Source organism: Harpia harpyja, chromosome 8 (genome assembly GCF_026419915.1).
Source record: "Harpia harpyja isolate bHarHar1 chromosome 8, bHarHar1 primary haplotype, whole genome shotgun sequence".
Classification (NCBI taxonomy): Eukaryota; Metazoa; Chordata; class Aves; order Accipitriformes; family Accipitridae; genus Harpia; species Harpia harpyja.
Genome location: NC_068947.1, coordinates 9,235,033 through 9,258,059, shown reverse-complemented (window position 1 = coordinate 9,258,059; position 23,027 = coordinate 9,235,033). Strand labels below are relative to the sequence as shown.

Sequence of the window (23,027 nt, the reverse complement as noted above, 5' to 3'; positions counted from 1 at the left end):
AATCCATACAAGGTGATCTTCCAACATCTGCTTTTGAAAGACAGTTAAAACTAAACTGTTACAGACTTAGGCCCACTGTCACATATAGAAGGCTGCCGGCACCCACTCTGTTCAGCTGAGCTAATACTAAATAGAAGCAGCCACACCTACGAAGCCACAAAGAATAAATCCATTCAAGAACCACTGTTCTTTGTTTTATTGAATGGTTGAAGCAGGACTGTAATCCAGGTATACTTAAATCAAGTGTTGGTCCACTCTTATCATCAAAAAGAAGTGATTTAGGTTTTTTATAACAACATCAACACAAATGGAAGGAATATGAAGCATCATACTAGGAACTTTCAACTGTATGTGACATTAGACCATGATCAGACTGGTGCTACTTCAGTATTTACAGACTCTCCACTGTATAGACCAGCCACGCTAGTGTTATTTACCTCCAAATCAGTAAAGTTCTAGGTAAAAGATCCTTCTGTCTACAGCTCACATCTGAGCCATCAACATGAGATCAAAATGCAATTTGTGCCACTAGAATCACAGTCTTGTAGAAATATTTCTATATTTAGTATTTTACTAAAGAATAATTACTATCCTCTCTGAAGTTACATATAGCCATTATAAATATTTACATCAAACATTTACAACTGGTTCATAATATACAAGACAACAATTTAGCTATAATTTCTAATCTTCCAGTGTAAAAGTTTCAAACAACATGTTGCTATCATAATTTCAATTTATCTGTTTTGCACACAGTCACAGGCAGTATAGGGCATTTCAAAAACTCATGTTACATGATAAAAAAATGGAATGATGTTACTTTAATAACATTTACTTTGGGGATTGTTTTGGGGGTTTTTTTTTGGTTTTGGGGTTTTTTTAAACAAGCAGATTTCAATTTCTAAATCCCTTCTGGTGCTACTACTAACATTTAAAATAGGCTTGAGAGGGGAAAAAAAAAACAAAAACAACTTAGAAATAAATACACCTTTTAAAAAATTCCACAATTAACCATGGCAGAATATTTGTTTTCCACACAGTTTAAAGGAGACCTTACTCTTCATCATTTCCTTGCGCTGAAATACAGTGCGGTTTAATCCATTCTTATCTTCTGATTCGTCATCCTATAAATAATGCTGTCATACCCAGGATCCATGTTCCAGAGGTTGTAGGAGATAACTATCACAGCTAAAGCAAGACCTATCATCATCCACAGAATAATGTTGAAGATTACAGAGTAGTTGTAGTTATATGGATAGGCAAGGTTATATGGATTTTCTGTTTCGCTCTGTAATAAAGAAAATGCGTATTACTTTAAAGTTAGCTTGCATACAAAACACATTCTGACTACATCGAAAATCTGAGCAATCTGAATAGCTGAGATGCATTTTTGTCTAGACAATTCTGATGCTATGGCACAAAATGCTAAAGAGATTATGCAACTGACATTCACAGAATCCAAAGGAATGGGCTGACAGGAACCTCATGAAACTCAAAGCCCTGCACCTGGGACAGAATAACCCCATGTGACAGCACAGGCTGTGGACTGACCGGCTGGGCAGCAGCTCTGCAAAGGGACCTGGATGTCCTGGTGGACACGGTGAACAGGAGTCAGCAGTGTGCCCCTGCAATGATGCAGGGCAACTGCATCTTGGGCTGCATCTGGACTGTAGGCAGCAAGTCAAGGAAAACAATTTTTTCCCCACCCGGGAGGCAGGACTCCATGCACTACTGTAGTGGGGAGAAAATGGCAGAAATGCAAATTCTAACAAGACATATGGGAAAAAGTTTTCACAGTGAAAGTGGTTAAGACTTTGGAACAGGCTGTGGGACTTCCAGCCATGGACTTTTAAAGAACTTGGATGGACAAGAACCTGAGCAGCCTGATCTAACTACTAAACTAATCCTGCTTTGAGCAGTATGTTGGACTAGGTGACCCCCAGAGGCCCTCTTCAACCTAAATTACTGTATCATTAAGTGAAGATCAAGACAGGTAAGCCGACCTCTTCACACCCATGCCTAAAACATAGTCAGTATTCTAGTCCTTAAAAATGTTACGCTCAAGTGAAGAAGTAATGCAGTTTGGATCACTTTTAATAAATGAGATACAGAAAAATGTGCATCTACTACCTGTGTAGACTGGAGAATGGAGCGAGCCTTCCTCGTGAGGGGAGAATTAAATGTCTTTACGGCTACCACTTCTACTACTGCATTCCCGCTATACAGATTAAACATCTCATCTGCAAACTGGAAAAACAAAAGTGATTTAATTTAAAAGCTACACTGTAGCCAGGAATTAAGCAGAGTTTTGTTAGCAAGGTGTACTAAACCATAAGATGTCACCTTCAGGAATAATTATGGAAAGTTGTAAAAATTTAAACTATTTTAGAATTCCACTAAGAAAGTGCCAACTTTCACCTGGTTTACAACATCTCTTTAAAACCCCTCAAGCACTGTTCAGCAGACTGCAGCTTATGACTGCTTTCTGGACTGAAACTCGTTCTTTCATCCCTTTTACAAAAGGCCCATCGCCATATAGTTTCCCAATTGTATGTCTGTCAGTTTCAACGAAATATTTAGGTTCTCAACCTTCCACTGGGAAATTCATGCTTTTACACTTTTCCATCATGCTTTTGAAACTCTCAAAAGCAACTGGTCTTAATAAAGATTTTATTGAATGATTACATAAGACCTGCTAAAGAATTACTTTCTTGAGCACATTGATAGATGAACAGCAGTTATTTTAGAGGCTTGGAAAAACAGGTTTGTGGGCAAGGGGAAACTGACCACTGTACCATGGGATAAAGATATTTCCACATTTCTGAGAGCCAGTTTTTGTGAGACATACTGGTGGCTTTAAATGCAAGATATTTATTTCAGAAAAACAAACATATCGAGTCATGTTGATATATGGCTTCAATATATTCCTACTCCTTCACGCAAAATATCTAACACATTGTAGAATCATGTCAATACTTTCCAGAGTGACAAATTGTAACATTCAATTTTACAACTGAACAACTGCATTTTAAAAACCAAACAACAAAAACAAGCATCAGGCAAGCCATCACTAATGAAGTGACAATTCAAAGCAGCAGATAGTCAATAAACTAACTCCCTTGTAGTTAATAGAAAAAATTATTTCCTTAGTATTCCTGTGGGTTTTGTTCATTAGGTAGAAAGTATACCTTTTGCAAAGAGTCTACAAGAATTTGAGAAGCATCCTTGAACTGCTGTGAGTCTTCCCCATATCGTTTTCCAACCTCTTCCAAACCAGCCAGTTCCAGAGAATACAGGTCTGGAGAGTGATCTTTGGCTAAGTGCTTGTGTCGAGACAGCTTTGGCACGTCATTGAGGGCAGAAAAAAATTAATTCATACACAGGTTACTTTAAAAACACATTTCACAAAAATCAGTTTGCTGGGACTAATCCAGCCTCACTTTCCACAGTCATATTCCATATTGACTAGGAAGTGGAATTTCTTGCCAACTTAACTAGGAGATGTCCACAATTGTTTCTTTCCTTACTCTACAGGAGAAAGCAGATGATCATCATGTAGCATCTAATCCTAACATGAGGTTATATACATGTAGTATAGAACTCTACTAAAGTAAAGAAACATTATACTTATTCACATCAGAATCCTTGTTCTATAACTGCCATAAAAATAAAGCTTGGACAAAAAAAACCCAAACTACAATACTTGGATACTACTATTCCCTCTGCTGAAGCTGGCCCTTACAAAACTAAGTAGGTTGCCCATGTACAGAAGTAGTTTACTTAAGGAGTATCATCCCATTGTCATAAAATCCAACCAATATAATCCAAATTATCTCAAAGGAGAGTAACGATATTCTTGCACTTCTACAGGTGTGAAGCTGCAGTACTGACAGTTGCCTGCATAAGAGAACAGTCTCTGAAAGCATGGAATTTCATCTGTTCCTATCTTCCCATCTACTTCAGCTACAACATTTCTAGTCTGCAAGACAAAAACAAGTTGTTCTACCTCCTCTTCTCAAGAGCCCCATTTCTCTCCACCAGCCCTTCACCTAATGTGAATTTCCAAGATTTTCATGACTGTATCTTTCACTTTAAGTAGCTGAGGGCTGCAGCGTAAAGGACAAAAAAAAAAACCAAACAAACACCAAACAAAAAAACCCACCAAAACCCAAAACAAACCCTAAACCACAGCAACAACACAGTAGCTTCTTAGTAAAGAGATCATTAAGAATTAAAAACTCACCCTTCCACTGAAACATTTCTATCACCATCACTATTCACGCTACAGAAGTCACTCCAGTCTTTTCAGTTAAAATGTTACAGTGATATTTTGAAGTAAAATGGTGGACAGGGCAAAGAACATGTTCTTAAGTACCATTATACTTCTCAGGTAAGAAAACAAGGAAAGCCCTGGCAAATTCTTCATTGAGTACTTCCCGTGTCTTTGGGTATGGAGAAATAGCAGCTCAGAATTCCCCGTTCTCACCAAACACAATACAAAAGAAACTACAGATGATTAAGGTTCTCATTTTCTTCTGCCAGTGACAGGGCTGATGATACAAATAACTTGAGAATGCACTATTTAAACTGATGCAACCAACTGATGACACACTTGAATATCTATCACTGACTGCCAAGTATCCTGGCTACAGCTTCTCTACCTTTAAATGAGATGTCTGAAGTTTGTGACATAAGATGGGGAAAGTGTTTCAAAAAAAACCTTACCAGGCTTGCAATATCATGTAGGACTTGTAGTTCTGACAGAAAAAGCAAGTCAACCTGGAGGAAGAGGCAGAAAGAAAGAGACAGGTATTTCCTTTGATGAAACCAAAGTTAGGGAAGTCTCATTTTGTTGCAAGTCTCAGTATTTTATAACAGGTTATGTCTGTTACAGCATCAGAACATGCTAGGAGGAAATGACTCTTTCAATAAAGTTACTTACAAAAAAACTTAATTCTTAGAATTCAGTTAGAAAAAATTAAGAGTGGTCTCTCTTAGGCACAGTAAGGGAAAAAAAAAGAAGAAAAAAAAAAAGGAAAAGCACAAGCTAACTAAGAATACTAGAAAAAAAATCACAAAAGTTCCCACTGATTAAAGTTTTTTACCTCATTGTTTCTGCTGAGGGAGTTGAGAGGAAGGGAGCTGAGAATAGAGTTGTCCTGGAATAAGCGGTTTCGCAGTTGGCGCAGCGTGACGGAAAGATCTTCAAATACGGAGTTTGCCTTGCCCACCATGTACACTCTCTGCAGGAATAAACATTGTTTAATAACAACAGAGGTTAGTTTTTGCAGTCACACATTAATAATCAGTCATACTTGCAATCTCCCTCCAATGCAAAATATTTCATATAATCAATTGGGTTTGCTCCAGCCACACAAGTGGAAAGAGGTTTACTACTTAGAACATCTGGAATCAGAAGTGAAGCAATACTCACTTCCTCACTGGGGGCCAGCTGCAAGACCACAGGAGTTTCCTCAGAGAACAAAGTATGAATAGCGTTTGCAACACTGTCAAGACTGAAAGGAACAGCCTGGAAGACAAAGTCTAGTTAGTTTTTTGGGTAAAATGCGGCCCAACGATGTAAGAGGAGATAACTTGCTTAACTACAGAAGTCTGCAAAAATAGGACAACTCCCTTCTGAGCAAAGAGTATATTTTGAAAGTGATAGTAACAATAGGAGCCAATGTGCAAAACAAAACATCAACTGTGTATCTATGAACAGACAATTTATTTGTATATATGGCAGACACAATATATTTTTTAAGAACTCCAAGGGGCCATGACTGTGTAATTAAGAGGCTTACTTAAGCTAAGAGTATAGTCTTGTTTATCAGTAAAGCAAGACCAACAAATACAGAAGCAATACAAAAGGGAAAACCAATCTTAGCGCAAATGCAAAGTTATGAACCACAGAAAACTGATGAATGAAAATATACCATCAGAAAGACCAACTGCTAAAACACTAAAGAAAGCAGCCATATAAAAAATTGCTAAGAATAAAAGAAATCCTAGCACAGTATAGTGCCATTACTGGCAAGCTAATAAAACTGTTAGTTTTTCTGAAGACTTACTTCTGGGTTTCATCTAAACAGAAGTAGAATGGCTCATTTCCATTCACTAGTTAAAGATCATAAAAATATTTTTTCTAATAAATTTTACTAAGTCTGTAAACTAGGATAATTTGTACTCAGCGGTCCTGAACATGGACTCAGTGATGATCATGTGAAACTATTTTTGAATATCAGAGAACCAGTACTTTGCCAGCATACATTTGAGGCAGCTCATCTGAAGCCATGGCAGCAGTTAACAGAAACAATTAAAGCTTAGGAATATTAATTTCTATTAATGGGAAATAAAGAAAATATGCATTATGTACACATCAGAACTTTATCAAAGTTACAAGTGCAAATACAACTGAAGACTTCAAGTATATTTAAGGTTTCCGCAAATTAGCAATGCCTACATGGTCAGGTGCAGACAATCCTAAATCAGTTTTGGTCCAGATACCATTTCAGCAATTGCCAACATGTAACTGTGCCTGACCTAGTGAGTTGTGCTTGAAAGCTGATGTGAAAGCAGATCTGTGTTAAGCTGAATTTGACCTGCGTTCAATATAAAGCCACATAACATTCCAATTAAACGCTGATATCTAAAATAGACTAAAAGACTGCCTGATAGCTGCAAAAGTAATTTCACAGGGAAATTATCACCTCATCTTGGGGTGTGCAATAGGGTGTCAATGTTAAACAAAACACTATTCAACATTGCCACTGATGATGCCACAGTTTGACTGAAATAATAAAATGATAAATAATAATTCTTAATAGGAGCACAGCAGTCACACAGAGACAAAATGCATGGTAAACTGGTGCAAAACAAAGTTTTCCAAGAGAGGCAGAAGCAGAATTAACTAACTAGAAATAACGTGAAAAACAACAGCTCAACATGAAGAACTGGTCCAATACTGCAGCAAAATGGATTAAAGCAGACAATGTATTATAAATGAGCAATGAGTAGACACTGTACAGCTACCAATATTGTGTAAGTTACTGTGTTCCTGTTAAGATATGTGTGGATAAAATCATATGACAGGAGAAGAGGCAATGGGCATAAATTTTAAACCAGGAAATTCTATCTGAATACAAGAAAACAGGTTTTTACTGTAAGGGTGGTCAGATACTGGCACAGGTTGCTCAAACAGATTGTGGAGTCTCCCATCTGTGGAGATACTCAAAACGCGACTGGACGCAGTTCTGGACAGCCTGCTCTAGCTGACCCTGCTTGATCAGGGGGTTGGACTAGACGATTTCAAGAGGTCCCTTTCAACCTAAATCATTCTATGATGCTGTGACAAGTGTGAGAAAAGAGTCTCAGCAAAGACAGAGAGTGACAGGTAAATGTAGTGTTGTTTGTTGTTTTCTTTTTGATACAGTATAATCAAATTATTGTCTCAAAGTGTTGTACTTCACAGTCAAGTACTTGAGGAAAACTGACAAGACTGCTTAGAGGGCCATACAGTACATCAAAGAATCAACATCATATAAAATGCTATCACGCACACTCAGCTGAAGCAAAAAAAGTAAAAGTTAATGATTCTGACTATGAATCAATAGGTTAACATGGGAAGCAGTAGATTCTCTGCCTCTTGGTACAAACATATTAAAACTCGATGCCTTTCAAGAACACACTTTGGGCAAACAAGTTACTGAACTCAACACAGGAGGCCCTGGGTAATCTTAAAGGCCTCTTACCTCTGTACCTTACCTAAAGGTACAGGAGTCTGAGTGGATTATTTATCTATACAGCCTGATCCACCATTCTAGGGGGGTATGTGAACTACAAGTGAAGTAAGAAATAAGTCAACATCAAGGACTACAGCAGACAGTCATGTACTTCTCATTAGATCAAAAGAGTCACCGAAATCGTGTGACAGTTCCGAACGTGGATACTCACATTCTCAATAGGGTAAGAAATCCCTTTCACAGGCAGCGTCAGCTTGTCTACTCCTTTCACTGTTACCAGCACAGTAGCTCGTGGTCTGTGAAACAGATCACCCACTGCAAGCCCAGGCCAGGAAAGGTCCTATTACAAAATAGTAAAAAACCTTGTATTTCACAAGGAGAAAGAGAGGAAACCTCCCCAACCACTACAGCAAAATAACTTGTTAAATATCTCTGTGCAGGACAGCCTATTGGAAATTTCATGGGGAAGTAAGTTAACACTAGAATGTTTTCATCTTGAATAATGCCGTCTAAGTTAACCATGAAGAAACTGTTAGTTTAAAAGCTGCCAGTAACTTCATAGCAAAGTCTACACTGATAAAGCATTATACACACTGGATATATCAAGAGTTATTTCCCATAATTAAATTAGAAATATCATAGTCTGTATTTAACAAGTGAAGGCTGAATTTAAAACGAAAAAAACCCAAACCAAAAAAACCCAACCAAAAAAAGCCCACAAAAACAAACTCTTTTGCAAAACACCACAGAAACAGGTTTAGGCACATTAAAACACTAGCATCTTGATATTTTCAGTACCAGAAAGAAACAGGGGGAAAAAAGGGAGGTGGGTGTCAATCATACCAACTAATACTAATCTAAACTTGCAAATTTGCACAGAAACATAAAAAGATTCCTTAGTAGCTTACTACAGTTATGTATTGGTGAGAGCACTGTGAAGGCTACCTGGCCAGTTTATTCAGGCACAAAATACAAATTCATCTATTTGGAATGAATTCAGTTTTCTCCATTTGTGTAAAAGACAAAACTGCTTGTTTAAGTTTTATGAAACCAACCAATTTATTTGGATTTTAGAATTAAATGTCATTGACATTATGATCTGTATCGCCTCAAAGAAACAGAAGAAAAACCTTTTAAAGCATCATCAGGGACAAAAAAGGGGTTCAGTTTTACCTTGCCTTAACAAGGGAGGAATGTTTTTGAGAATCCCCAATGTAGTAATGCATAAGAATTCTAAATTCCCTACAGTGCACCTACTGCACTGTCAGTTTATGTTCCTAGACTACAGCCTTGACGTAAACTGCAAAATGAGTGTTTGGGCCCTGCAGTATTCTCCATACCAGGGTTGGAAGCTGCCTACATGGTGATCTCTGCCTTAGTGACAATGCTGATAACTTTCAGTTTCAGGGCTTAACTGAATAGGATAATTTAAACACTTCCTTCCCTGCCTGCTTCTAGGATTTGAAATAATACTAATAGAGTACTATTTCTAAAGGGTGCTACAGACCCATCACAGCAAATGAATTCCAAGCAGTGGCAAAGGCAAAGAGCGAGCACTGAAACACTTTTTTTCCATGATAACCGGATGACCAGTATGCGAAAAGTCAAGTGTTCAAAATGGGCCAAACCCCACTGTTTTGCTGGGTGTCTTCACATGCAATGCACACAATACCATGTGATGTATCATTTTTTTCTTGATAAAATAATCAAAATATACTTCTTAGGAATACTACTCATAAGAGTTTGTTACTAGTTCAATGACAAAAAAGCATAATTAATTGACAGCAAGATATTTTCAGACAAATTCCAAAACACGGGCTAAACAGACCTGCATTCAAACCAGACTTACCAGACCTCTTGCCTAGCTCCAGTATGGAAGAAATGGGAACCAGCCTCCCTCACCAGCATTGTGAGAATATCACAGCTTTTAGCTTTGAGTATCTGGCCGCACACAGACAATACTAGAGACGCCCGGCTATTACGCTTTCACGTACTGCTTCAACAGCCACTCATCCCTGCTGAAGCCCAGCAAAAAATTCAGTAGGCAAGATGGAATCAGTCCAAGGGCTCCTACTCATGTGCCCCACTTTAAACACCACTAAAGCTATATTCAAAAACCTAATTTGGGAAAACACTACCACAAATTAGGTTTTCAAGTCTTTGGATTACTTCCTATGTATCCTATCTACTTGTTCTTATTAACTATGCTCAGCAGACAAGCTTGCTGACCTGACAAAATGTCTGCCTAGTCAAGGCATTTCTCACAATCTTCAGAGTGCCCAAGAGCAGAGCCCTACAGATAGCTCATAGACAAGACATGACAGTGGTTTCCACAGATCCTCAGTACGTGACCATGGATGGGGGTGATACAGCATGTAGTTGGGTCTCAGAGGAACTGAAGAACAGCACTGTAAAGACTCTGCAGGCTTGCTTCCTTCTATAGCTGATGATTCAAATTAGCCAGCTAGCACAGCCTTTTGCTGCTCATATGACTGATACAGCTCTATGCTTAGAAACCACACTCTGACAAGTCATGCATTCCTCAAGACAAACAGGATGATATTTTATATATTCCAGCACATGACAGGAAGATTTGCACATTAAGTGAGCAGGTCTGTAGTTTTAGAGGCATTTCAAAATCAAGACCTGAAACATACATCTTCAACAGAAAAGCCCATGGATAACGCAGCTACATCTGGGATCCGCTCGCCAGGAATGGGCCAACTTCCATCTCGAAAAACAACTGACTGAGGTGATCGTAAGACACTAAATTCGTCACCGCATACACCTAAAAAAACAAACATAAAAAGCTGTCAGATGTCTTGCAATCTTTCCCTTACATAACAGAGAAAAAGAACATATTCGAGCTTTCATTCCTCCTTCTTCCCTCTCACGCCTATCAGTTTATGTAATGCAAGTGATGAGAACTGATCGTTTTAATGCTCTGGAATACAAAGAAAGGTTTCTATACAGCAATAACTAAGGACGGACAAATCCACATTAATGAAAGCAGGACAATTATTCGAGGCACAGCACAGTACACTTCTGTGTACTTACTAGCAGGTTGTGAGCAGTGTTACAGTTCAGATATGGTAAAGCTAACTCTCAGTAGAGCCAAGCAGACTCCAAAATCCTGTTAGCTCACAAGCAGCTATGCACCAACACGGCTCTATTTGCTTCCAGGACTGCTTGGCATAACACCTCTTTTCATGCAGACAACAGCCTGAGCCACTGAACCCAGAGCCAGGAGGATCAGCAGTTTGTCAGTGCTGGCTTAAACAGAGCACTGCCAGGAACAACCTGGCTTCTGCAGAACAGCTCCGGTGTCTCTGCTCTGCCTTCCCAACCACATGACGTTGTGAGATGTTTTTCTTCCTTGGATGCGGTACTGGACCTAAGCTGACTGTGTGAAGCCACAGTCTGCAGTACTTCTCATGTTGGGTTTTCACTTATTTGGGATCCCCCTTCACTCTCTTCACCATTACCTTGAACAGCAAAGTTGACTAAAAGCACATTTCTAATCTGTATTACGATGACAGTAATTTACTGTGTAACAAAGTCAGAAAGGACTCCACAGAAATAACAGAGAGGCTTATTTCAACCTAGCTTCCTATTTTAAAGTCACTTAAGCATAACTGCAATGCTGCGTACACAAACATTTATCTAAATAAATTTTAAAACGTATTTGGTGTATATAAGCAATAACACGCACAAAGCAAAATTTCAGGCGTATCCCCCCAATGAGCAATCTGTGTAGGTTTCTAACAGAAAACTAATGTGACACAAGACTTGAGAAAATCAAGTAAGAGAGCAATAAATATCTGCAGGCCATCTAAGCTGAAATTCTAGTTATACAATCAGTCTGACTGCATACTTCAAAATTACATCTATAAGATAACAGTCTAAAGAAAATACTAGTATTTACTCATATGATCACTGAAAATTAGCTACCAATCCAAGCAGCTACATACAAGAGTTTTCCAGGGCATCTGCAAATCTAAAGGCTATTTACAAAAATAATGCAATAGTAAACTGATGTGTTGTGCAGTTATAATCTTCCTTAACATTAATTTAACCAATGTGACCTTGAAGATGCTGTTTTAAAGCCTGGGTCATGATCATGCATACAAATGTTGACAGTAAATCTGAGCTGTGTTACGATAAACATACTAAAGGAACAAAGTACTGTGATGCAGGTTCGGGAAGGGTGGCAAAAGGAAGGACACAGGCCAAACCAACAGAGGTATATGGAGCAGATTCAAGCAGTTTTTGTTTTAAATTGATATGTGTTCATTGGATGGCCTGCTATCACTTTTAATGGCCTATCAACCCGCATTTTGAAGGACAATGTTTCCAGACCAATTTGTTTAAGAAGGAATTTACAAAATTGCTACAAATAGTTTTGCTTGGTCTGTAGGATTTCACATGTTGCTCTCCACAAGGCTGTAAGACAGTCACACATGTTATTTAGGACAAGTTGGCTTACTTAGGACAAGATTGCTTAGGTGGATAAAATTAGGGCACTATCCTTTTCAACGAAATTTACTGTGCTAGACTTGTTCAAGATCTCAATGATTAGAACTGAATTTGAACTTGGGAACACAAGCGTTTTCCTCAGACACACTATAATTGCTTGACCACAACACCCCTGTAACTGCTTGACCACACTAGGTCACATGTGCAGTGAAGTCTAGAGAATAAATTCTAAGATGCAATTAATCCTGCATACTGTTATCCACCCACCTACGGAAAACTTAATCCAACTTCTACCTTACCGAAGTTATACCTCAGCAGAACTTCGGCCCTCAAAAGCCTTTGTGAGCCTGGACTGAAGAACGAAGGTATAATGAGCGAAAACTATTTATGGGGCCTGGAAGCCTGAAGCGCGGATCACAAGTCTGACTCACACCGATCACAAAAGCAGCTCGTCAAAACACGAAAATTCGTATGAGGTAACGAAGCCCCGAAAGGCTCCACAGAGCCCCGTGCTGGGAAGGGAGAGGGCAGTCTCCCAGCACCGTCTCCAGAGCAGCGGCGGGGGGGGGGGGGGGGGGGGGGGGGGGGCCGCCCCCCGCTCCCACCTCTCGGTCCTGAAGCTGGTGGGCCCGCAGAGGGGCGGGAGAAGCCCCGGGGCTACCTGCGGGGGGCCGGGGCTCGCCCTCCGAGGGTGCCCCAGGCGCCACAGCGCGCCGACCAGGGCCGCGCGCGCCACACACCCCCCCTCCCCCCCCGCCCCGCAAGGCTCGCGCTCCTCCCTCCTCTCCCCCCGCCCCCCCCAATCGCTCGCGCGCCCCTCTCCCACCGCCGCGGCCGGGGTCGCTGTGAGGCGAGCGGCCGCCCCTTCCCCCGCAACGTCCCTCCGCAGCGGCGACGCAGCCCTCCCCGCCCAAGCTGGCCAGGCCAGCGCTCCCCCCACGCCGGCTCGACCCCGCTCGCTCACCGGCGAGACAAGCCGATGTCACCAGCACCGCCACCTCCAGGGCCCAGGGAGCCCCGCCGCGCCGCCCCATGTCCGCCGCGGTGCCGGCCGCCGCGCTGCCAGACGCCGCTGGGAAGACGCCGGGCCACACCGTCGGACAGAGAGCCCCGAGCGCCCCGCCCACTAGGGAGCGCTGACGGACAACAGCCGCAGCCAATCGGCAGGTGAGATTCTGGGCGGCTGGGCGAGACTCTGCAGGAGTGACTGACGGAACTGACCAGTCGCCAGTGAAGCCCGCCCCCGCCCTGTCACGGGGCTGACCGGTCAGCTGAGACGCTGGCCCGCTGGGGGGCGGAGTCTTTAACTTGAGTGGCGTTTCCACTTGGCCAATGAGATCGTGAGAGATCTCTGCGCCATTTTCCTCTCCGCACCGTAAATTCAGAGGGGAGCGGCGAGGAGGCGGAGCCACGTTGGAGTGAGTTGACGGCTGGTTCGGCCAATCGGAGTGCGAGGGATCGGGGCCTTGCCCCTCCCACCGCTCATCAGTGGGACCGCGATGGCGTTTGATGGGGGTGTGGTTGGATCGGGCAGTCTCGGCGCGGGGGGAGGGAAGGAGCTCTGATTGACAGTTAAATGCACCATTCAGAGAGCAAGGGCGCCTGCTCCATCTTCTTCGCACCTCTGTAGCGCGGGGCTCTCTGGCTGTGAGGCCTTGGCCGGGAGGGTGGGCCCTGGCCCTGGCCCTGGCCCTGGCCTTGGCCTTGGCCTTGGCCCTGGGTGGATGCGGCAGTGGCAGTTCTGGGTGTCCCAGTTCTTCCCCTGTGCCCCTCTGGTGGTGCACCCGGTGTACCTGAGGAGGCGCAGAGGGGAGGACAAGCATCCATGTTAGGCAGGGGCTGCTCCCTCTAGTGAGGGGACTTGTTTCAGGGGGGAGGGGTGGCTGTTGGTTTTCTTTTTCGTTTCGCTCGTCAGTGGGGTTTGAAATAATGATTTTTTAAAATTTTTAAGTTTGTGTGTTTATGCCTGTCACCTGCTTCAGCACTTCACCCCTGAAAGGCAAGCAAAGCAGCTGAGTTGGTGAGTTGGGCACCTCCATATAGTTTGTGGTTTGGGTATTTACGGAGGAAGCTGCCTTCAAGGTCTTGACTGGTTTCATTACGCTGGTGAGGGTTTATTAAGCTGGTGAACGAGAGGGGCCAAGATGAAGTGTTTTGGAAAATCCCTGCCCATTTCCCTGAAGGTTTGTTGTTGAGAACAGTTACAGTAACATACACACTCCCTGCTCCAGCTGTGCTCATCTCGCTTCAGCTGTTCTTGCTTGCAGTAGAAACAGGCAGCTGCATGCATGCTGTTCAGTGTATGTGTAGTATTCCTGTAATATGCCATGACCAATGAAGTTGCGAGTACTTCTTGGGGTCTTGTACGCCACTAGGCTCAGGGGTCTTGATGAGACTCTCGGCAAGTTGAGGCAGAGAAAACTGGGCTTTGAAGGTGAATTGTCATGTAGTATAGGAGGTTAAGACCTCCATTTCACTGGGGAGAACATCTTATAAGTAAGACTGTCGTTTCTGTCCGGGATTCTTCAGGAAGCAACGTGTGTAAGTTCACAGGAAATCCAGCAGTGCTAGAGAGTATTTTGTCTGCTTTGCTGGAACACAGCAACTGGGTCACATCCACATGGTAGGACTGTGTTTATGTGCTTAAAGTGCCAGAGGTTACTAGCCCTACAGCTGTCTGACTAGAGCTATTCTGCTATGTATTTAGAAATTCCAGCCAACTATAGAAATACTTTGAAAATCTGCCTGAGCAATGTTTCTGTACCAAAAAAGGGGCTGTGTCTAGGAGAATCAGTGAATGAGTTGGGGAATGGCAGGTAGTAAAATGAAAGTGTGTGTACAATGGTTGAATAGTATTTAAGAGAGTAAAGTTATATCCCTGCATCTGCGACATGATAGTCTGCGGTGGTGGGCAAATCACTTAAACCCAGCTTTTCACAGGTGACAATTAATAGTCTATTCCTTGTCTGTGAGATGATTTGCGTAAATGAAGAGGAGCTACTGCTCCCACTGTTGTCAGGTGGAAACTATACCTTGAATATGAAAACCATGCCAAATGTGTAGAGTACTCTCAAATTCATCACCCAGGCAAGTTATGAGCACTTCAGATTAATACTCACTTATTCTTTGTACTGTGCATCTCAAAACTAGCACCACCTAATAGCTTTTTTAAAATAAATGCAAACAAATGGTTGTGAGATTACCTGGATACTGTAGCAATATATGATCAAAATAGTTGTTTCCTTATAGGCTTTTCTGCCTTCAGAACAGGATTAGAAGATCACACAGGAGACAAGGCCTGGATCACTGAGCAACAAAGGTATTGAATGATTGCTTTTTCAATGAGCCCAGCCTGTTTGTGCACTGAGCAAGGCAGGACGATATTAAAAAAATCGTATCCTATGTTGTAGGCTGACAATGATACCACAACACGTATGCCCATGGGTTCTGGATTAAGGTTATGTGGGTTACCTTATTTTTGGCATATACTGGCTCTTGGGTGCCTGACTTTGCAAGTGTAGTGTGCCATTTACTGTGTATATTTTAGGTAAAACTTTGTGAAATGACACTATCTGGGAAAATACGCTTCCTGCACCAAGATTCTTGTAGTCTGAAGTAAGGGATCATGCGACATCAAATATGGGTATCCACTGGGTTGCCTTGTCACAGTAGCAGCTGTAGAGCTGCATTGTCCCCCTTACCCTCCCCCACTTCAGATTGGGTCTACACCCAAAATGTGCGTAGAAATAAGGCAAGAAGGGTGTCTCAAAGCAGTAAGTTTGTGAAACTAACTAGAGGGCATTAGGTGGGTGGGATGGTGTTTTAGATGGGAATGTAGCAGAAAGTGCAGAACAGGGAAAGGAACATGTGAGGGAAGAAGCTTCTCCCTTCATCTAAATCAAGGATTTCTTACAAATATGATGGGTAAAAGAAGGGGGCAGGGTCAATAAGGCTGTTTTAAAGAAGTTGTTTCTCTTTTATCTGTTACTCTCTGTGTTTCATATCTGTGCATGTTAGCAATCATTTATGATTATATTGACGCTGTTTTCCGTAAAGTGTTCACTCTGGAAGTCATGCTACAAAAAAAGAGTGTCATCTTATTTTTTCATACTTGTAGAAGGAATTGTATTTTTGAGACTTTAGGGTTCACATTCCCCTTTTTTTCTGAACTCTTGGTGCTGGCAATACTACAATTTAATTCTAGAAATAGAAGAGAAATCGGAGTTCTGCATTTGGATATTCTTATATTCCTTCTCTGCTGCTTGAGTTGTTTTTCTTCTTGAAATCACAATAGAAACATGGTTTGTGAAGAATTCTCTCTCTTCTATCTTATGTTTTCCTGTTCTCGTCTTGGTTTCTTCTTTGGGAAAATAATAAATAGAAGCAATAAATTTTATTATGAAACAGTCAAGTCTCACTAACTCTGTACACTGGTTTTCAGTGCCTACTGGGTATATCTGTATGTCAATGAAGCCCAGTATAAGGGAATAATACCATCACTTTACAGGCTGGCAGAGTTCTAGCTATTTTCTCTAGGCTTAATTTAGATCCCAGCTGTGCTTTGAAGAGAGTGAGTTTTGTAATCCTGTAAGCAATACTTGTGACAAAATCTACACACAGTAAAATTATTCTATTAAACTGATTTCATTCTGAGCTTCTGCTCAGGGCAAGTAAAAAAATGAGACAACATGCACATTAGGTCAGAAATAATTTTTATAATGCCGTATACTGCTAGTAGCAGTCACAAAATCAAAGTGCCAGCTGTAGGCAAAATACCAGTATTCACTGGCTCTTTTAGTAGTGTGCTGTGCAAAAATGTCTTCGGCAGGAATTGCTCATGTGGTGTTTGCATGTTGCCTTTGCCTAGAGCCCTGTCTGTACTAACAGCGTTGTGGACAAAATGATTGTAGAAGAGGGAATACGAGGAAGAGGCTAAGTCAGAGAGGCAGCCATTTGTCTGTACTGGACTACTGTGTTATCGTTTGGTTTCATCGTATCACTACTAAATCTAGCGTAGTTGCTAGCTGAAGTAATTGTCTCAACCCTTATTTCCAAAATGGTGCTTCAGCTGGAGAATATTTGCCTAGCTGCTTCAAACACCAGGCCAGTCGTATCCTACAGGAAAGAATGAATTCCCAGTGCCAGGTAGAGTTTGGAGTTACCGGGTCCAGAAGCACATAGAGTGAGCAATACCCCTTTGGTATGAGGCTTTATAGCCTCACAGAGAATTTATGCGCAGAAGCTAAGTGTAAGCTTTTACAATAAAATTGAGAAGATAAAACACTGTTTTCTGAGATGCTTTCTGACCTTGACACGCTAATGGAACATGTGCTTAATACAGCACAGTTAGTTGGACACCCCCTGTCCTGGTGTGGTGGGGGAATGGGACAAGTTTGAAAGACTGTCTGTTGGGCAGTTAGTTTTGGGGCTGGGGCTACTCCAAGACTGGGAGGTGAGAGACGAGACGATTGTACCTGGCTTGGTGATTTATACTGGTTGCAGATGACAGACAGGTCTCACGTGAAAAGTTGTTAGTTCTTGCCACTGAATTGCTTTGTGGTCTCAGCTCTCCTGACCTCATTTGCAGACTCCATCTATGTAAGCAGAAACAGTTGTTGTTCCTGCAAATGTGGACACCAAGGCTAAATAAATCAAAGGCAGCTCAAATAATTTCTAAAGGGCTCAAAAAAAACCCCTGAAAACAATTAAAAATAAACAAAAAACCCCCACATTGTTACTGAGCTAAATCTTGGGCTACATCAGAGCTGATTTCATGAAGACTCAAATCATAAGCAAAATGTAAGTGCTGCCCTCTCTAAAAGGTGGAGATGTCTTCTGAACTTCATTGTGAAAGGAAGGAAAAGTGCCTTTCTCTTTTACTTCTGTCACTCAATAGCTTACTTTGTGGTCTTAAAGAGGATAGCTAGCTTTCTCAACTGTGGGACTGAGCTACAGTTAAAGCCTCCAAATAAGCATGAGAAGGCCATTTAGGGTTTGGGGTTTTTTTTTGCTAGGTTCTATATGCATATCATATAAAGAGAACTGTACATCTTTTTTGTGTATCAGTACAAATATCATGTCAAAATTGTGATCTTGTGATGCAGCTCCTATAGACTCTTGACATTTTCTAACAGTTTTCTCCATGGCCTTGTTTATGACTCTGCCAGCACCTATGGGTTCACTGGAGGTGAGAGTGCCACCATGCACGTGTTTTGTTGAAGGCAGTCCCCATCATGCAGAGTTTGCAGTCTGAGTAGCGGTAATGGCTGGAAGAGAGTATTAATGAGGTGGCTGACTTGCCTGAGCTCCTACAGCAGACCAATGGAAGGACAAGGACCTTGCCTCTCTTGCCTGCACTTTAGCCTATGCTGCCCTCTCAACCCCTGAGGGATCTCTCTGCCTTCAGTGATCATAGCCGATTTTTAAGAACTTATTTTACCAACACTTCGTTCCTGTACACAGCACTGCAGTCCAATAAGAATATAATTTTGATGTAACAGTTCTGACTGAGGAAGATGGTCATCTGTAATCCACTTAATTTCAGTGGTTTCAAAGTCACATTAATCACTATCTTTTAATTAAGCCAGCTTAATCAAAACACATTTTTAATGTGCTATTTTAATGGCATTGAAGGTAGGGGTAGAGTATGGTTTTAAGGATATTTGATATAATGAAAAGTAGACAGGTCCTCTATGTTGAGGTTGTAGCACTAACAAGGCAGGAAGCCTGGGAGAAAGAAACCCAGTCTTTTACTGAAATTGTGGAGAGGAATTACGATATATATGTGTGTGTGTATGTGTGATGCATATGAATTGTAGTCGATTTGTTCATTACATTTTCATTCCACGTTTCTTAATAATTTTGGTAGTAAGGACTTCACGCAAAGATTTGCCAGCGGCCAGTGGGAGGCATTTTGAATGAGCATCTCTAGGTCGTGGGCACGTTTGGCACCATCTGGTGGTCGAAAATACGGCTGCAGCCTCGCTGGGTTTGTAGGTTTGTACTTTCTCATGCTCAAACCGAAAGTTAAATGAAAGGCAGCCTCTCGGGAGCACTTCGTTTGGTGTCCCCTCCATAGGTTCCTGTTCTGTCCCACTACCCAGCCTTTCTAGTAAACAGTGGCTAAGAGCATCACTGAAGTGGATGACAGAAACTGAGTCAGAACAAGGAAACAAACATTTGGTGGGAACTGGGGTGAAATCAGCATTCACTGTTTCCTACCAGATCAGTGGAGAATTTAAGTTATTCTTGTTTCAGCTTATGTGGTTTCATAAGAGGTAAGAAGGTCATTCACAACAATTTACTATCTTATTAGGAGGAACTTGCCTTCAGTAGTGCCAGGCTAAATTTTGCAGACAATCTGCAAAATCTCATAAGCTGCACCGTGGGGAGCTTAGCACATTTTAGCTGACAACACTTAAAAGCATCTCTGTTCCTAATTCTTGTTAAAGACCGAAGCTGGTACCTTAGTCATCCAAAAGCTAAAAGAATAAGTTAGACTGTGTTTTTATTTGACATACAGTCATTCTTAGAGTTTCTGAGCACCTTCTAGAAAGGCCTTAAATCCTTACTACATCCTTTCAATTGTGGCTCTGAGCTCTGGAGAGGAAAAGCTGTAAAGCAGGAGAAAGTCCTTGGTCATATGCAATTGGGAAACACTGCTAATCCTCCTCTACCCAAAAGACTCTGTCCTACTCCAGTTCTTTCTCTACCTGGTCTCCTACCTCTGCAACTTTAATATTTGGTTTTCTTTCTACAATTTCCCTCAATTTCCAAGAAACCCTAGAGGCTAACCAGCTAGAGAGGAGACATTGGGGTGCTGGGTGACTGGTTTAGGTACTGTGAAATGGCATTTCTCCATCCTGTCCTAAATGCAGAATATACACCAGGTACCAAGAGCATTATCACTTCTCTGGCACAACTGGCTAATATTAACATGAAAACCCACCCTGAGCTTGTAGATGTAGGCATGTCAGCCACTTGTCACACAGTAAGTTGGGGAGTTACTCTCCAGCAGGTCAGCCACTCAGCAGTAACTACCTGCGTGCGTACTCATACACAGCTGTGATGCCAGGGCAGGATGCTTTGGCTCCATTTTGGTGAAGGGTAAAGCTAATTTACGCTTTGTCCATAGCTAGCAGGTTTAAGAGTTGGCTTCTGAAAACTGCCTTTACCAGTTCTCCAACTGAGAAGGAAAAACATGGTCTTTTATATTTTTGGTTAATGAGGCCTCTCTGCTCTGACCTCTTGTGTTTTGCAGCCCCACAAACCTAATACCCTATTGTGACTACTCAGCCTTTCTGGAAATGCATCTTTTCTTCCAGTTTGAGAAGATTTAGGATGTGGTGAGAGAGACTGAGTTAAATTTGACATTTTTCCCCCTATGTTTGAAGAGATTTAATTGAAGTTCACCCAGAGGAGAAGTCACTACCAGCAGATAAACACCTTAGCTTGCTATTTCTACTAAAATGGTTAACAATGGAGTAGTTAAGACTTAAAATATAATTTGTTGTCATTAAGCTTTTATGTTATCTCCGTCCTCAACAGAAGCTCCCGTTGAAGAGTCCAGGTGCTTTAGGTATGTCCTATATTTTGAAGGTAATCATTGCAACCATTAGTGTGAAGATTGCTGAGCTAAGCTTATAGTTTCTTGCTTTTGAAAGGGGTGATGTTGGATCTATTCTCCCCCAAGTTTGGTTATCCCCCATTCTGTATCGTGTTGGCTGTGGGTCTCCTCTCAGTTTACTGTGTGGTTATTCTGACCCAGCTCTTTCGTGGAGCTGGGTTTCTTAAACTTCAGGAAGCTGAACTGACTTGCTGAGAGGCAAGATGAGTATGAAAGCCAGGGCAAGGGAAGAGGTAGGAGTGCGTGGATGAGAGCAGGGGAAGTGGGGTCCTCCCTGTTTCGGTGCCCTGATAGCATTTGATTAGCGCAGGCTGCTTTGCACCTCTTGGCCTTACGTCTGAGGTCAGGGGCCGTGATTAGTCATTTTAATCCAGTCACTGCCGTTGCCAGAAAAATTTCCAGTTCCCTTCCCTTGTTTGTGCTGTCTCCCTTATGCTAAAGCTCAAGTCAAGGGAGCTTTTTGTCCTCTGGGGTGGGTCACTCCTCAGTGAGATCAGCTCTGTGAGCTAGGTCATGGTGTGACCGTACAAACGTCAACATTGCTGCAAGTAGTGAGGCAGGGGCCACTGGCTGGAAGCGGGACTGTCTTAGCCCCAGCACAAGTTCATACCTGAATTAAGTGACTATGTACCCATGGCTTTAAGACAGACTTTTTCTTTTCTGTGCTCTTCAAATCAGGCTTCCAAATGAGATACCTAAATACAAGTATGCTGACTGTTCTCCTGTTAATCACACTTTCTTTAGTAGTGACTTAATGTTTGGGAAAATCAGGCAAGTTCTACTCATACACAGTTGCACTGTGTCGTGGGTCTCATTTGTTACTGATACTTGTTGTGGGAGGAGATGGCATGCTTGAGAGCTGAAGGGATGGCAGTATAATAGTTAACATCTGTAAGGCCAAACAGTGAACTTAAGGGAGATAATGAAAATGGTTTTGGTAAGATACCATATAAGAAAATTACCCTTTTCTCATTGCATTTTACCTCATGGAATGTGAAACCACAGTGTAGCTACATACACCTTTGGGAGGGTAAAGAAGGATTCAGCATTTCAACTGTAAGTTACAGAAAGGCTTTTCAAGCTTGCAGTATCTTCTCATTTAACAATTTCTGTAAGTAAGTTTTGGTGCTTGCTTTGGGTACTTTCTCTAGTGGTCTCCCAAACTGATTATAGACTTGTTCAGCTGATTTCCATCTCGTGGTTTTCTGTCTGTCATTGAGTTATTGGAGAGGTGCTATCAGATTTAAAATAACCATTGTGGGGGTCCCCTGTGTTTAAAAAAAAAAAAAAAAAAAAAAAAATCTGTTCATAAAGTGAAAGAGAGAAACTGGTCAAAAGGGCTCCGAGCTGTGGGTGAGGAAGTGGCCTTAGCAATGGAAAATGCAGGGCTTTGCCTGAGCAGTTGTGTGAAAGAGCTCACCTAGCCAGTGTGGACTTGGGATAAGATAACCTCAACGGGGTTGAATGAAGTTTACCTTTCAGTGGCTTGAAATGAAATACAAAGGTGATGCATGAAGTGTATTATTCCTAAGCCTCTATGAAATGTCAAACAAAAATGTCTTTCATATAATGGCACAACAGAAGCTGAGAATCATGCAGAAAGAAATAGATCCTTGAAGTAAACAATTTGGTTACTGGAACTATTGGAATGGAAAAGAAAAAGTTGTAACCTGGAATAGTGGGGAAAGGGATTTAAAACAAACAAACAAAAAAAAACCACCAAAAAAAATACAGCCTACTTTGGGGGTGGGTAAAAGATGCTTTAGACTGACTCCCCTGATTAAATTTTGCTTATTTTATTTCTAAAAAAAAAAAAAAAATAACACAGTAAGACCTATAAAAACAAGTACCTTGCTGATAGAAAGTTACTTTTTCGGGGACCCCACTACACGGGCACTGTATACTGTTTTTACGTATACTAATCATGTAACAGAGAATGTCTGTTGTACATTTGCAGAATTCAGTGTCTTCTTTTTCTTGAATCCCTATACTGTCTGTTCTTGGAGCACATTTAAAATATTTACCTCCTTATAAACCATTCAAAACATCAATGAAGCCCAAAGAACTGCTACCTCCATTGGAACAGGGTAGAAATGTCAGCAGCAATGTTAAGCCAGGGCTGAGTCTATGATGCCATAGACACCTGCCTGAAAGGAATAAGTGAGGTCAGAACAACAGGTCTG

At 41.6% G+C, this 23,027-nt stretch overlaps 1 protein-coding gene across 1 annotated transcript; it reads right to left on the bottom strand.

The window, feature by feature from the left end:
- Window positions 1–172: 172 nt before the first annotated feature.
- ATP6AP2 (ATPase H+ transporting accessory protein 2) lies at window positions 173–13,356 on the bottom strand. The gene is made up of 9 exons (XM_052794305.1): window positions 13,183–13,356; window positions 10,400–10,530; window positions 7,954–8,082; window positions 5,435–5,530; window positions 5,106–5,243; window positions 4,726–4,779; window positions 3,189–3,338; window positions 2,131–2,247; window positions 173–1,288 (listed from the first exon to the last, which is right to left on the bottom strand). The coding sequence occupies exons 1-9, from the start codon at window positions 13,250–13,252 to the stop codon at window positions 1,094–1,096; spliced, it is 1,080 nt and encodes a 359-aa protein (XP_052650265.1). The 5' UTR covers window positions 13,253–13,356; the 3' UTR covers window positions 173–1,093.
- Between the last annotated feature and the right edge of the window lie 9,671 nt (window positions 13,357–23,027).